Source organism: Mya arenaria, chromosome 14 (assembly GCF_026914265.1).
Source record: "Mya arenaria isolate MELC-2E11 chromosome 14, ASM2691426v1".
Lineage (NCBI taxonomy): Eukaryota > Metazoa > Mollusca > Bivalvia > Myida > Myidae > Mya > Mya arenaria.
In genome coordinates, this window is record NC_069135.1 from 20,870,410 (window position 1) to 20,886,834 (window position 16,425).

The 16,425-nt window shown below is 33.9% G+C and overlaps 1 protein-coding gene across 2 annotated transcripts in view; it reads right to left on the reverse strand.

Moving 5' to 3' along the window:
* The window catches only part of LOC128216655 (DNA repair protein complementing XP-C cells-like), a 32,204-nt gene that overhangs the window by 15,144 nt on the left and 635 nt on the right, over positions 1-16,425 (reverse strand). For both annotated transcript variants that reach the window (XM_052923274.1, XM_052923276.1), the window contains exons 2-8: positions 11,403-12,516; positions 10,858-10,942; positions 10,071-10,155; positions 9,555-9,743; positions 9,124-9,180; positions 8,121-8,210; positions 5,665-5,801 (exon numbers count right to left, since the gene is read on the reverse strand). In XM_052923274.1, the coding sequence (XP_052779234.1) occupies positions 5,665-5,801; positions 8,121-8,210; positions 9,124-9,180; positions 9,555-9,743; positions 10,071-10,155; positions 10,858-10,942; positions 11,403-12,498 (1,739 nt within the window). In that variant the 5' untranslated portion in view covers positions 12,499-12,516. The remainder of the gene's footprint in view (positions 1-5,664; positions 5,802-8,120; positions 8,211-9,123; positions 9,181-9,554; positions 9,744-10,070; positions 10,156-10,857; positions 10,943-11,402; positions 12,517-16,425) is intronic.

A 16,425-nucleotide genomic window follows, 5' to 3' on the forward strand; every position in this document is an offset into this window, starting at 1 on the left:
CCTCTTCAAGATAACATAAAACAAGCACATGGTATATGCCAATCGATGGATAAAACCCTAGAGGAAGATAGCGGAGTAATCTTATTTGAGCTGCATCCCATGATTTTGGACCTTCAGACAAACATATGCTATTATTATTTTATTTTGTACTTAAATTAAATGACATTTCAAGAAGTAATATTGAAAATTTCATGATGATTTAACTTAAATACATTGCATAAGATACATGTTTACACATGAGACCATGTATTGCGTATTCTGAATACTAAATTTGACATCACACACATGTTGATATTACGAAAGTACGTTATTAAAATGAATGAAAATTAAAGTATCAATATTAAAACTTGCTATTAATTTTAGTTGTTTCCCCAACAGGGAATCTATATTATTTTTTATTATAAATCCTTTCGGCCATTTTTAAACACAGACTATGGATGCAGTCAAAATAAGTTGGGTCGGAATCCATGGTTGCTATGGAAACTGAATACTTTAATAGGCATCAATCATCGAGAAAATGATGTCCCAATGATAATCCTTTATAAAAGAAAGAAGTTTGGAACAAATTAATAAACATATTGTGTTTTTTTATTAATTTCAGCATTTTTTATGCATGATCCATCCATTTGTAATAATTATGTCCAGAAGCCCAAATCATGTGATGTGGCTCATTTAAAACACTGTACTGTATCAATTTTCAGAAATTGATTTGACATGATAACACTGTATTAAACAAAAATGGCGCACAGAAGTCCGTTAAAGAAAGCAAAATGTCATTTTGAACAATCAGGGGAGTTTGATGAAGATGATGAAGTGGCGTTTACCTTTCCTAAGGAGGACAATAGTCAATTGTTCTTCTCCAAGTTCATCATATCAAGATGTTCACCCGTATTTAAGGCCATGTTGAAACATGATTTCAATGAAAAGAAGGACAAGAAAGTGATTATTGAGGACATAAAGATGGAAGAGTTCAATACATTTTTAGAATGGTGTGATCCAAAGCTATCCGAACTTTTTACAGGTATTTCACTCAAATTTGCCTTTGTCAATATGTTACTGTTTCTTTAATTCCATTTTGACTTGGTTTATCTACCATTTTGGGAAAGGTTGTCAAGATCTTTCTGACTTGAAAAAAATTGTTTTTTAACTTATTTTCAGATCCCATTTATCCTAGAAATTAACAAAAAAAATCTGGATGGATTCAACTTTTGCTTTGTACATTTTTTTTCTTTAATAGTCTTTAATTGGAAATTTTCTTTTAATATTTGTAAAAGAATGTGTTTTGGCATTGAAAACGGAGCTAAATATATGCCCTTAATTGGATAGAAAAGATAAATACTGTTTTTTCAGTCAAGTTATATGAAATGTACAATTTTAATTTCAGTTGAAAATGTGTTCAAGATGGTTGAAATCGTAGAAAGTACCAAATTGAAGCCATGATCAAACAGTGCAAAAAAATAATGCGTCATGATATAGCGGACAAGATTTTCCAACAGGCAAAAAGCAGCCCTAATCAAAATACAGGGGACACAGAGAAGATAATATTGGTAATATTAGTGGCCATTAAGTATAATTACACAGAACTGTTGAAGACAGGAGAGGACTATCTGGTGTGCTTAGAAGTTAAAAGTCTTGTCAACACGGAACCTTTTGAAAAACTACCTTTAGAACTAAAATATCGCATTTTATCAAAGCGTATTTCGAAAGTTTATGCATTTGTTGGCTTTAAGCATGTTTAAAGTGGCAACACATTTGATTTGTGTACTATTAGTATTATAGTTTAAGTAGATGATGAAAGATTAAAATTGATGATCCTAACCCACAGACATTAGACATAAATGTATGGTACTCGAGTATAATAACATTGTTTGTCCAATTGATTTATATCATGTGTGTATATTATTTACAATAAAATACGATTGAACTATTTAATGGCCGAATAATTTGATCATCCAATGAACCAAACCCACTTTAACTTTTGTTTTAATTTATTATTTCGATAATTGTGCAAAATAAACAAATTCTGATTAATAAGGGTAGGCAAACACAAGATGCACTGTACATGTATATTAAGAGATTTAGGCGGTTTTTTAAAAGGACAGGGTGCTGCAGAAGAGTGACAGGGTGCTAAGGGAGAAAAGGGCACATCATGTACTGGGCTGTGATTTTTTTTATACAGTAAAACCGCGGTCGTTCGAACAAGCGGTCGTTCGAGAACCGGCGGTCCCTCGAGGTCGGAGCTTGGTCCCGAACATGTTTCCTTCTATTTTCATATAAAATATACCTACGCTGCATCGAAACCTAAATAAGTCGAGAAGTCGAGCACAATAGTCGACCACAAGTACACAAGTCATGCACAAAACCTTATGGCTCCGTCGAGGTCATAATTTCACACTTTTTCCCGAACGCGTGTTCCAAAATAAACAAACAATTGATAGGTGTTAAATTTTTCACAAGTTGTAAAAATTGCAATGACAGTTAAAAGGCAATTTGATAAGGTGTGAAAAATCATTTATCACCGTTTATGCATGACCGATAGTAGTTGATAAGGGCAATTGAGAAGATATTTATGAAAAGTTAATCGTGAGAAATGTAATTGACCGACAAGATGTGCCAAATCATCTATCCTTGATTTTGTGAAACTTAAATCTAACTAATGCCATAATATGTACTGTCATATTTAAATGTTGCTTGTTATGCAAATGTGCTTTTTGTAAAAATAAACATTTCTATTTATTCATTTATAGTTATTTCTTTTACATTAAGTATACATTTAATATACGGCAGCATTTGAACATATGAGCGATTTTCACAACGCAACACATTATCTGTGTCTTAGTAAACAATCGGTTTGACGACTTCAGACTTAAAACACACTGAAAGATATTTCATAACAGACTGGAAAATTGAAACTCGGGTCGTTCGAAACATTGGTTCCCTCAAGGTTTTGGCTCGGTCTGCTGCGTTTTCGAGCGATCGCAGTTTTACTGTATAATGAATTTGACAGAAATGTTAGAGATGTGTTTAATTGAGGTAGTATTATGCTTTGACTGCCAAATATGTAATATATTAATAATCATATATTAAGTTTTAATCAAAATAAAAGTAATATTTGACAGTCTTAAGTGGTTAAGGTCCACGAGAGCAGAAGGTTGCTTTCAAAAAAACAAGAGGCCCAAAAGGGCCTATGCTCTACTGGCATGGCTTTTGTGGTCATATCAATCCAGAGCATGTATGTATGGGTAAAAGGCAACAGACATATAGTTTATGTTTTGTGTTTGGGTTACCTGAAAACTTAGCACGTTCAACATCTGAGCCCAGAAAGTATTGTAAGCAGATTAGTTGCATGAACTATTTTAGTAAGTGCCAAGTAAAAGTCATCTGACAAAAAAAAAATGCTTTCAAAACTGTACTCATAGTAAAAATTTCTGTAGTTTTAAAAGTTAAAAAAAGTTGGTCAAAGTCAAGGGCATCCTAGGACAACATTGTTCAATTTGAACAAACATTCACAATCAATTGTGCTGAGATGGATGCACGAACACACAAAAAGATTTTCAAACCTTTCCAGATTTATGTTTACCTATGAACCCTGGGTGTGGCCAGTAATGACACCAGGTGCATAACTTGAACATTCACAACCAATTTTGTTAAGATGAATGTGCAAACTACAGAACTTAAAGCTAAAAAATGGCCTTTGGGCTTTCAACAAGAACAAGGCAGAGTAATTCACAAAATCAACTGCAGAAGCAAAAAGCAAATTGTCTCTCAAAATCCTAGACTTGCAAATTGTCTCCCTTAACTCTAGACTTGAATTTACATGTACATGTAAACTTGGCTAAAAATAGAATTCGCTCATGCAGACCTGGCTAAAAATAGAAAGCATTTTTTAAAACTTTCATGGCCCATAATCTAGGCATTCATGGGCTGATCTGGCTGGTTTTCGAAAGGAACCCAGCTCTAATGGACATCTAGATACTGTACAAGTTTCATCGAGATACAATCAAAACTGAAGACTGTATCGTGTTCACAACCAATTGTTTACACAATAGCATTTTTTTATACTATCAAGGAACATAATCTAGGCATGCATGGGCGGATCTGGCTGGTTTTCAAAAGGAACCCAGCTCTAATGGATATCTAGATACTGTACAAGTTTCATCGAGATACAATCAAAACTGAAGACTGTATCGTGTTCACAAGCAATTGTTTACAGACGCACGGACGCACGAACGCACATACTACGTACACATTACCATCGCATAAGCTCTTCTGGCCTTTGGCCAGTAGAGCTAATGACAGGGTGCAGCACCCTTATACTGAACCTTTTGGGTGGAGCTCTCTCTCTCTATATATATATACACATCCCATTCAAATCATGGGAACAAAACTGATTGAAAATTGCTCATGATTTAAAGGGACTCATGTATTTAGACCAAAAATTAATTTTCCGGGTAATGCATCTGAAAACACTTATTATTATTTTTCTCTATGATATCAAAAAATCAAAAAAAAAATCAAGTTTTAGTGGGGGGCAAACCCTGAAGTCGTATTTGCATTCTTTTTAGACAAAAAACAACAACAATTGTTTGAATAATTAACTTCAGTTTATAGTTTTTGCATTTTTGTATCCATCAAAGTTATCAAGTACACAATGCAAAGTTTATCAGATAAACTGTGTATATTTTGCACATAAATGTATAGTCATATTGTTCCTTGAATAATTCGACAAGTTACCATTGGTACTCCTTGCTGAAACTAACTGTTCCTTATAATTATTTTAGAAGTTTAAAAATCAGATTCACATCCCTCGTAAGTGAATCTCTCGGAATGTTAAGTGGGTTTTTTTCTTGGTTGTTATGATATAAAGTTGCCATTATACAAATAAAGGACATTGTTGTTGTTGTTGTTGTTGTTTTTGTTGTTGAATTTTAAGTTGCTTTGATGAAATGGTTTTCAGTGAAATTTTTGGCAAAATGTCCTTTTCATAAAATTGGCTTTATTCTCAAACAAATTTAAATCATGTATATTTTTTTTTTTTTTTTTTTTCACTTCTTGTTAGAGTTGTTGTACCTGGAAGATCACAATGCACTGAGGATGTTGACATGGCTGACTTAATTATTTATAAAATGATGTGCCATTTACAATAGATTTGTCATTCATTTCCCAGTAAATACCATTTGATGTCATTTGAATTGAGTTTTAGCATATAATTAAAAGAAAAATTGTTTGTTTCAGTGAGATATTTTCATCTAAAAACATTGAAAGTTGTTATCTCACTCATGGCTGTGCACTCGTGAAAATGTCCTTTCAGTGCTAATTTGATGAAGTGTGATAAATATCTCACTGAAACAAACAATTATGTTCAAATATAATGAGGGTCGATATTCCCAGTATTGAAGATATTGACGTAGATATCCCCTGTATTGAAGAAATTGATGTCGGACCACCACTGATGAAGATACTCATAACTGTTAAACCAATGGAGATATGTACTTGTCACATGATAACCTTGGACAAACAAATGCATTTGGACTTGGATTCAGCATGTTCTTTTGTTATACAAAGGTAGTAATTATCAAGGGCAATCTTTTTCCAACTTAGCGTTATGTCAATTATTTAAATAAGCAGTTAACTTCACCGGATCTACACCCTGTAACAACTTACAATTCCGGTGAAGAATCGGATTCCACCTTCTTCTTCTTTCCCTTCTTTTTCTTGGTCTCCTTTCTTACTTCCAATTTCTCTTTGGTCGATCTCTTACCATCAGTACTGTTTCTCTTTCCTGACTTTGCTGCCTTGCCCTGAGATAAAGATCATTAACATTTTTTACAGCTTTCAGATAATTTTTCATTATTTTTTATCAAATGGGTTAGCAACTAACATGGTATAAGGCAGAATGCAACATGAATAACAACTATGGGCTGACAGTTTTCCGTAATCTTCATCCTAATTGTATAAATCAGAATGCAACATAAATGACAACAAAGGGCTGATGTTCTGAACTTTGTTAAAGTTAACAATATGTAATCATCATCATTGTTACCTTTAAACCTTTACTTCTCCAGAAGTTGCATGGACACACAGGTCATCGGCATTTTTTCTGACAGATATTTGGACAACTCTTTCAGCAGGTTTTGTTTTATTGAAATAGATCAGCACATCGCAAAACATTTCACCATTAAAGTTACCATTAAAGTTAACAATGCTGTTAACTTTAACACAGTTCTCAACAATCTGTCCTATTTCAATGTCCGAAGCATTGCTAATTGACGTCATCAGGTGTAGTTACAAAGTTTGTTGAAAGACATTTTATCAGGGACAGAATTTTAATATTACCCCGGTATTCTTCTCTTTATCGTAATATATGCCTCAGTGATTCCATTTAGTCTAATGCCAGTTATTTTTACAGTCCAATCAAAACACTCAGATTCTACTTTTAAACTGAATTTAAGTTGGTTATTCAAAATGGCCTCTGATATCAAATTGTCATTGCCCAATAAAATATGACATTGTGTGTTGCAGTATTGATGCCAAAGACATGCTGATTTATCAAGAGAGTATATTGAAAGGTGGATTAATAATAAAAATAAAGGGGCATCACTCCAATGTCAATGTGGATCATGGTCCAAGACCCAACAGAAAAAACAAGACTTCTCGAAATTCACACCAGGGACATTATTCTCTAACATCTTGAGTCGTGAGTTTCACACATACAAAACATAGGATCAGATAAACTAATTTTGATAAAAGATGTCTGTTTGATTGTAGAACAGATTTTTTATGACAAAGAGACGTCATTTTTACCATCTTTGCTCCTAAAATAGCATTTTAAAAACAGCTTTTCTGAGACTGATACTCAAACTTATATTTAAGACATAAGTGAATGTACTGTCTAAATCAGGAAACAGACTCCAGTGTAATATGTAACAGTTTATATCTGTTTTCATGTTCATTCTAAAATGAGAAAGTGAAAAATTAGAATGTTTATTCTCAAATGAGCAGTTGTAAAATAAAACAAGAGCTGTCACATAGACAGCAAGCTCTACTATTCCGCCGCTTTTAAGTTTAAGGATTTGGTGAAACGTGCATGGACCACTGTAAAATTAGATTAAGTGCAAAACCTTAACAAGTAAAATAAAGGGGCAAAATTTGCATTATATGCAAGATAGAGTTATCATACTTGATTGTATAAAGTTTCAATTCATTGCAATACACAAGGTAGTTTCAGACATTTTGACTTATATATGCTTACATGCAAAACCTTCAACCAGAATAAGTTGATTAAGAAAGGGGCCAAATTTAAATAATTTTCAAGATGGAGTTATCTAACTTGATTTTATCAAGTAGGCCTGATAGTGGGGAACACAAATTGTCTTAAGTTTCAATGCAATACATGATGTATTTGCTGAGATATTGACTATGATGTGGATATGCAAAACTTAAACAGAATTTCTAAGTCGAATAATAAAGGGCCATAATAAGCATTATATGCAAAATGTTATCTTACTTAGTTATTTAAGTAGGTTGGCTGGTTGGGTACCATTGAATAAAGTCTCAATGCAATACATCAAGTAGTTGGTGAGATATTAATTTATGTGTGCTTACAATCAAACCTTAACTAAAATTTCTAAGTTTAATGATAAAGGCCCAAAATTTGTGTTACAGTAATTCAAATCCATGTTATCTAACTTAATTAATGAAGTAGGTTGGAAAGTTGGGAACACATACCAAGTTTCAATGCAGTACATGATGTATTTGCTGATACAATGACTTGAAGGTGCTTACATGCAGAACCTTTACCAAGGTGTGACGCTGATGCCGACACTAGCGTAAGTAGTATAGCTCTCCTTATTCCTCTGATAGTCGAGCTAAAAAGAAGTAGTCCAGGTGCCCAATTCAACATTGTTCTTATCCTTGTCCTTAGACACGCCTCAGTTATTCCATTCAGTCCATTGGGCAGTTATTGTTACAGTCCAATCAAAACACTAGAATTCTAATCTTAAAATTAAGTGAAATCTAGGGTGGTTATTGAAAACAGCCCATGGAAAAGTTTAGCCAATGCAAAAGAGTGATTGTTTTTAGAACATTACTGAAAGTAAGTTTTATATTTCAATGCAAACCTTGGCACTACACTCCTTCAGTGGCAGAGGTTGTAAGGACGTCACAAGTCTGGTCAACAGTCCAATCTGACGTAACAGCACCACACAGATCTGAAAAAGCATTGACAAGATATATGTTTATTTCAAGTAGAAGTCTGGTTAACAGTTAAATCTGGCATTATAAACCTTTTCATGGATACAGCCTGTTACCTTTTTAACACAGCAAAATCAATTCATCATAAAATCAAGCTGAATACAGTCACCGTGAAAAAAGACTTAAGCATCACACAGATCGGAAAGATTTTGACAATTTCTCATAATATCACTACTATAAGACATTTTTCTACAACATAAAATTGTGGAAAATAAATCTTCTCAGATAGCTTTCATTTACAAAACATATCAGACCAGTGACTAGCAGTTCTTCATTTCATGTATTAATTATTATATGATTTGATTAAAAAAATAAAACTGCTCACTGTCATTGCATTAACCACATTAATACAATACAAAGCCTCATTTAAGGCATAAAATTTTGATAAATATGATAAATGGACTAAACACCAGATGGTCCATAAATCGGCAAACACAGTATTTTCTTAAAACAAGCCTAAAATTGTCTATGTGAGTTAGTAGGAGGCCGATAATACATCATTTAACATGATTAAAATAATAAATACAACAATCATGTTGCGTTCTCATATGTGTTTCCCTGTTTAAAATAGCGCACAATGGTTTCCCAGTTTAAATCATATCTATTTATGAGTACAATAAATATACTGACACTATTTTGAAACTTACTGGGATTTACGTTGTAGACAACCCCCAGTAAATTTTGAATTGGAAAAATGTGCAAAAACTGCGAAAGAGGCATGTGTAGTAAGCGATTTAATACATCAGTAAGTAAGACATAATGCAATGTACATAAGGATGTCAATTTTATGTATGTTTTTGACAATTTTCTTTTTTTTCCTTGCAGTTGTATCATCTATTGTCTAGTCCCTTTAAGTGCGCTTCAACATACCAAAACAGTATTCAGATGGCTCGTCTCAGGCTGAAAGGACTCCCCAAAAACTTCTGTCTGAAACATAATATAAATATAAATAAGTTATAATGAGATTTAATTGGAAGAATCCCCTACCGCAAGAATATTCATGGAAACAAGATTTTGTCAGTCTAATTTCTCATGGTACTATTACTAATGTAGTGTTAACTGAATATACACACACAATCAAGTAAGTTACAGCGGTGAGGTCATTGCTGTTAACACTCTTATAAAATGAATTGAGATTTTTAAACGAGTTTTCTCCCTTTTATTTTTGGAAATTCCCTGCCTGGGGACATGTAAGAATTATGGGGGATTTTCACAACCACCGGGGAATTATGACATATATGTGAATAAAATATCCCGGTTTGCCAACAATGAAAACATAAACATATTTATGAATCACTCACAAGATACTTTTTGTTTGACTTCATCCACACAACTGCTCTGGCAATCTGGTTTTCATTACATTTGGCAGGAGCCGGCAACTGTAACTCCTTGGTAACCATAACGATAGAGAAAGCCTGCGCCCGAATGGTCTCTTCCTGACACAAGGAATTCAAATACTGGCACCTTGCCAACAAACACATCAGGTGGACCTAGAAAACATACAAAAGAAATTTAATGCTACATCTTGAGAATTTCATATGATCAATACTTAAAAACTGACCAGCATGGATTAGAATTCCAGCTAGGGACTGCAAAATGTGAGTAAATGAAAATCATGGAAACGTTGCATGAAAGAGTCTAAATGTCATAATAATTAATCACTAAATAGATTCAAAATACAGTAAGAGAACACAAACGTACAATGTCAAATCCATACAATAGTTTAGAGTAGGTGAATGTATTAAAGTTTTACTTATAAGACAAGAGAGTTGTACTGAACCTACATGTAGCTACATGTACACGTACAAGTATATTACCTTATGAATGTCAATGGCCAATTCCTTCTTGAATTTGTTGATTTGCCTTCTAAAGTAGGTTTCCAGATCAAAGCCCTTCTTTTTCCTGAAAGGACAAAGTTTTACAATAACAGATTTTTACAATAACAGTTAATCATAAAAAATATCATACAGTACAGTGCGTCTATTTTTTTTCCATAATTATACTCTAGGTTTATACTGGTAAACATGCATATTAATATCTTGAACCACTTTTTCAGTAATAGTCAAAGGGAAATGATCAGTGGCAGCTGAAGGGATGAAAGCATTTCGAGGATAGGTTCTTGGGCGCTTTTGGGGTAAAGTACCCTGCAACACTGCAGTAGCAAAACTGACTTTTAGAAGCTCTATTAAAGGGCTCTCCTGGAGCCATGAGATACGTTGAAATCCACGAAACCGCAGACAAATCACATCCCTGATAGGTATAAAACAAATATTGTAGATGTACATTTGCATTTTGTCTCTGGCAATGTATATACTGCTACCAAATTCATTTTTATATCTAGAACCACTATTTCAGTTATGGCCAAACATAAAGGGGAAACCATAGTTATGGGCCTTCTTGTACATGTGCATATAATCTGTACCAACTTTGATTCAATATATTTCTCCAGTTTTCAGCTATGGCCAAGGTAAAAGTTTCTACACAAATGACAATGACTAAGTAGACAACAACATCAGGGCTTTCACAAAACCTCCACTTGATTTCTTCGTAATAAACAGATGAGTTAAAATTCAAAGTCGAGAACCCATGACTACTTGTACGTACTTCTTTTTGTGTAAAACAGGAGCCTCAAGAATGATTTCCACTGGTCCATTTGGCAACTGGGACTTCTTTGGACTTGTATGGTGGTCTGAAATCAAAGGGAATCGGTGATATAGAATGTTATAAACAAAAACGTAAAAAAATGGTACGTACGAGAAGAGATTAAAAGGATACATGTATGATGTTTTGTCTCATTTTCCTTCTCATGAATATTTGAAGAGAATTTAAACACCATATTGTCATCATATTACTAATCATTAATGGGTTGATTGTTCAGATATTTTTTAAAGGTAACAATGATGTTAACAGCATTGTTTTAATGTTCTTAAAGTCCATAACTTGCCATCCAGCCAAAAATAAATGTGTGTGATTATTTCTTAATTAGCCTAACAGACACAATACTTAACAGAGTCTATTCATCATCTATACTTAATAAACAGTTAAAATTATGTTTTTCTGCTTGAAAGCAGTTTTAATGTCTAAAATGTCAGCTATTGTAACTACATGTACGAAAAGAACTTTTGCAAAAGAAATGTTAATATTGATACCTTTTACATCTTCCCACTCTTCTTCACTTTCCTCAGATGAATCTTCCATCTCTTCGACATCTTCATCCACATCAGGACTCTTCCCTGACACTTTCCGATCTTTCTTTGGCCTTGTTTGACCTTTGACTGACCTTGCATGAGATTTAGATGTTGATGGGATGGCAGGGATGGGTTGATTTGATGATGGCATAATTTCTCCCTCCATGTGAAGTAACACCGCCATTGCGTCTGAATGATCTACCGATTTTGGAAGAGGAGCATCAAAGTTCAACTCAGTTTTTGCTGTGAAACCACCAACATGATCAGGCAAACTATCAACTTCATCAAAGTCATCATCACTTTCATCTTTATTCATATCTTTAGAGTCAGTTACATCCATGAAATCATCATCGCTTTCATCATCAGATTCGACTTCCACTGGTATATTCTTTCTGGCAATTTTCACTATCGTTTCTTTGGGTTTATTACGTTCAGATCTTTTGTTTCCAACTACTGCAATCCCATCTTTCACGGAACTTTTACCCCTAGTCCTTTTTGGTTTAGTAATTTCAAGATCATCTACATCAGCAGTTCTTTTCTTTCTTCTAGTTGTCTTATTTTCTAAATGTTTATCTGTTTCCTCAACAACTGTTAGCTTTTTAGCAGCATTTTTCTTTTTTCTCTTACTTTCTTTCAACTGTCCTGATTTGACAACACCCTCTTTTGTGTTTGCACAGTTTGCATCATTAACTTGACTTGTTTTCTTGACCTGTACATCATCAGACTTTCTTTTTCTGCCTCTACTTCTGTTGTTATTGTCTCCAGAGATCTGTTCATTGACCTCATTCTTACCAGTCTCAACGAGATTATTTTGATTGAGTTTTTTTACTTTTGATGCAATAGTTCCCCTTTTTTCATAAGGTCCATCTAGTTTAGGGATCTCAGAAGTATTGTTTCCAAGGTGATTATCAGTATCAGAATCTGCACTGAAGTATTCAGACACCTTCTTAGTCTTACATTTGCGAGTTTTGGAACTTTTAGCAAATGCCGACAAGTCTGGTACAACACTCCTGTCAGAATTGTCTTCTTCCTTTTTAACCGCTCTACGTCGTGGCATTCTGTCACATGAAGGTACCTAGAAATAAAATAAATCAATTACTTTATTACAAAGACCCATATAGAGGATTCCTCCAAAACTCTCTGTTCATAATTGAATCACCTGTAACAGGTTGGACATACATGGATATTCTATGCAGTGCTCCAGCCTGCATTTGAAAGAGGCAGGGTTCCAGGTCAGAAAGGGCCCTTTTGATATGCATTAAATGCATTATTAGTCAAGGCTACTGAGCCTCAAAACAGGCTGAACCCGGACAAAATTGATACAGAAATGAAAGTTGTGTTTTCTGAAAGTTCAATGTCTGTAGTTTCCATAAACACAAAGTTCCCAAAAGTTCCAGACTGGGAAACTCTATAATTCAAGATGGCCACCAAGATGGCCGCCATCATTTTGAAAAATACCAGGTATCATATTACTGCTTCAATGAATTACATTTTCTGGCTTTGAATGTTAAAAAATCTTATTTATTGTCATTATTATATCAATATTTATAGGAAGAAGTCTTGTTATGGCATAGTTTCTATTTTTATGAAAATATTAAAAAAAAATCATAATATATATTTATATATATACGTATTTTTTTTATCAAACTATTTGTTTACTGTTTTGTTTCATTTAATTTTTTATAGCAAAAATGACTAATAAAGCCTTTCATGTGCTCAACCAATTCAATATGTGTAAATTTTGATATTTTTTTAACAGGTCTGACAAAAAAAATGTGTATGGTGGGTGGGTGGGGAAGTGTTACGTGTATTTTAACTATTTAACCTCATCTTAATCTATTGCACAACTTTTGATCATTTTCTTCAATTAACATAATTGTGATTTATAAGTAACTTTTTAATAACGATTTGCTATATTTGGAGAAGTAAATGTCCAATTTCAATGCATGCGAAGACTGTCTCGGAGAAGCTATACATGTACAGACAATCATATGGGGAGTTTGATGTTCCACCATTATCAGGTATGATTATCAATACCATTCAATTTTTTTGCTGTAATATGTACTGCACATTTGTTATAAAAAATATGTTGACAGCTTTAAGCTTCAACTGGAATTTTCATAAGGTTTGGATTTGAAATTTAATTATTGAAAGAGTGGCTTCCCTTTGTTACAAATTTGCCCCTTTAAGATATTGCAGACAGCAAATGTAAACAATGGACATTTGTATCCATTTCAGTAAAATAGAGCTATTACTTTCTCCCAGATTTCCTAGTTTGGTAAGAATATGTTCCCCCATATCAGTATTTAATTAAACAATTATAACAATGATTATATTATATGTATTGTTACATTCTCTGACTTGACTTATTGAATATATGTTTGGAAAGATCTCATTCGGATGGCAAATCATGAAAGTTACAGTTTTAGTAGTTGATCACCTTTTTTATCCAATGGATGTTTTGCATTGTTTTACAGCAGTTAAATATCAAAATGCTATTAAATTTACAGAAATAACCAACAGCATGGGTTTCTTCAATGATGCTGGATGGCAACATTTGAGCCAGTACTTCACCATAAACCGCATAAATGCTTGATGAACCGTTGATATGCAGTTGCCATTGCTGATGATATCAATCTTGTTGTGGAGTAAGTAAAAATAAATGTCTAGTGTTTTAGTTAAAGTGACATAATAATGCAGTTATGGAAACTATTGGGTAATGATAACAAGATTGAAACAGCTGAACACGTAAAAATATTAAATGATTGGTGAGTGCTAAAAGATTTACTGTTATCTACTACCGTCTCATAAGGTAGAAATACCGTGTTCTCTGCACATTTATTTCAAATAAACTTGGTATCCTTCATGAGAACTATTGTTTTCGACATTTGTTCATATTTTTTGATATTCTAATGTATGTATGTATGTATTTCTTTAGACCTTGTGGTCAAGGATAACCCGTGAAAGTGCAATCACTTATTTCCAACGGGGTCCTTTGTTTTTGCTGAAGGGACAGCACGCTGAAGAGACAGTGGTGGGATACAAGGAAGTCCGGGTGCGATACCCTAGCTCTTTTTCGAAGAGACCCCTTGGTTCTTTTACGTGCTCGGTGTAAAGCACCGATACACGGGGTACAGGTTTCCTGGGTTAAACCAGTACTGAGTACACCACTTTTCCAAGCACTACCCTTTAAATGCCAAGCGCCAGGCAAGGGAGCTACTTGTACCAATTTTTAACGTCTTTTGGTATGACGCGGCCAGGGATCGAACCCACGACCTCCCGCTCCGTAGGCGGACGCTTAACCACTAGGCCACGGAGACGGTCTAAAACATTTGTATTAAACGTTCTTTGGGAGTAAGAGTACATCTTTAAGTAAAATGTAGAAGAGTAACATCGGATTGTATAACTGAACTAATATTCATTTTAATTGTTTAAGTATTATAACATTTTTTTCTATGTAAGGTAAGGAATTCTTTTATGTCTTTATACAGATATGGCATCAAACTTAACATGTATCCTGTGCATGGACACATTTGGCGATAAAGAAATCATCTCCCTTGGAGACAAGGCTTGTGCTACTATATCTGCAATAAGTGAAAGTCGCGGTGACAACTTGAAACCAGCTGTTGGTCAGACAGTCCATCAACTATGTAGGAAAAATTACTTGCTTGGAAGAAGTTTGCTCAAGCGTAAATCAGAGACCAATATTCAAAAAGTAGAGTTAAGGTCTGACCACTACTTTAACTTTCAAACAGACTGTCTATTTTGTGCTATATATCCAAGATCTAAATTGCAACAACATTTTAACTGGCAGCATTTTCTGATATCTGCCAAGTGTGCAAGCACTACGAATAATGTAAAAATTATTTCTCAGAATTGGGCAGTTTATATATGACTTAAGTTCACTTAACGTAGTCTAGATTTAAAGATTTTTTTATATGATTGTAATCAATTGTCTTTCATATAAAATATTTCTCAATTCTCATATCAATAAAGATTCAATAATATTAAAAAAATATCTTGAAATTGTTGGTAATTACTAGGACAACCATTTGTATAAGTCATTTTACACATGTCCATGCTTATTATCAACAGAGCCTGAGCTGATGGAATATGATCTTTTTATAAAAAAGTTAAAATATGTATAATTTGCCACTATATTAGCTTTTTTGGCCTGATTTTGTATTTTTCCCAAAGTATAAATAATCTAAAAAAAACACTGGCCCTCAATTTAGGCACATTAACTGTTTCTTAAGGTTAACTTAAATTCCATGCTCAACACCAGACAGCTGCTAAAAACAGCACTACATGTAGCTTGAGTGACTCCAGAGCGACTTCAATAGATGCTTTTTTCAATTTTTGGTTTGACAAATTCTTCATTTACAAATTGTTTTGTACCAAAAGTGGGTAGTTATTCCAGATTAAAGCATATTTAGTCATTCATATAAAATGTAATAAAAACAAGTAACATTACCAGATATACAATGTTATTTTTATATTAATTCTGTACACAAAAGTTAATATCCACTGAATTATTGTGCGTTTAATGTGTTTTATACAACAATCAGAACACCTCGGCCAGTATTAAAAAGACAATCTCGAAACATGCCAGAAATGGCTGAGTAGTTATGATTGTATTTACAAGGTCTATCTCGAAGGTTGCCAGAGATGGCCAAGTTGTAATGATTGGCTTAATTGTTGTCTGTGTCAGTAAAGTTTTGTTTTATTGGAAAGGTGAATCCCATTTTTCTGTCCTCATGGCCTAGTGGTTAAGCAATCGCCTAAGGAGCGGGAGGTCGTGGGTTCAATCCCTGGCTGTGTCAAACCAATAGAAGTTGGTACAAGTAGCTCTCTTGCCTGGCGCTCGGCATTTAAAGGGTAGTGCTTAGGAAAGTGGTGTACTCCATACTGGTTTAACCCAGGAAAGTTGTACCCTGTGTATCGGTCATTAACACCTAGCACCTAAAAGAACCAAGGGGTCTCT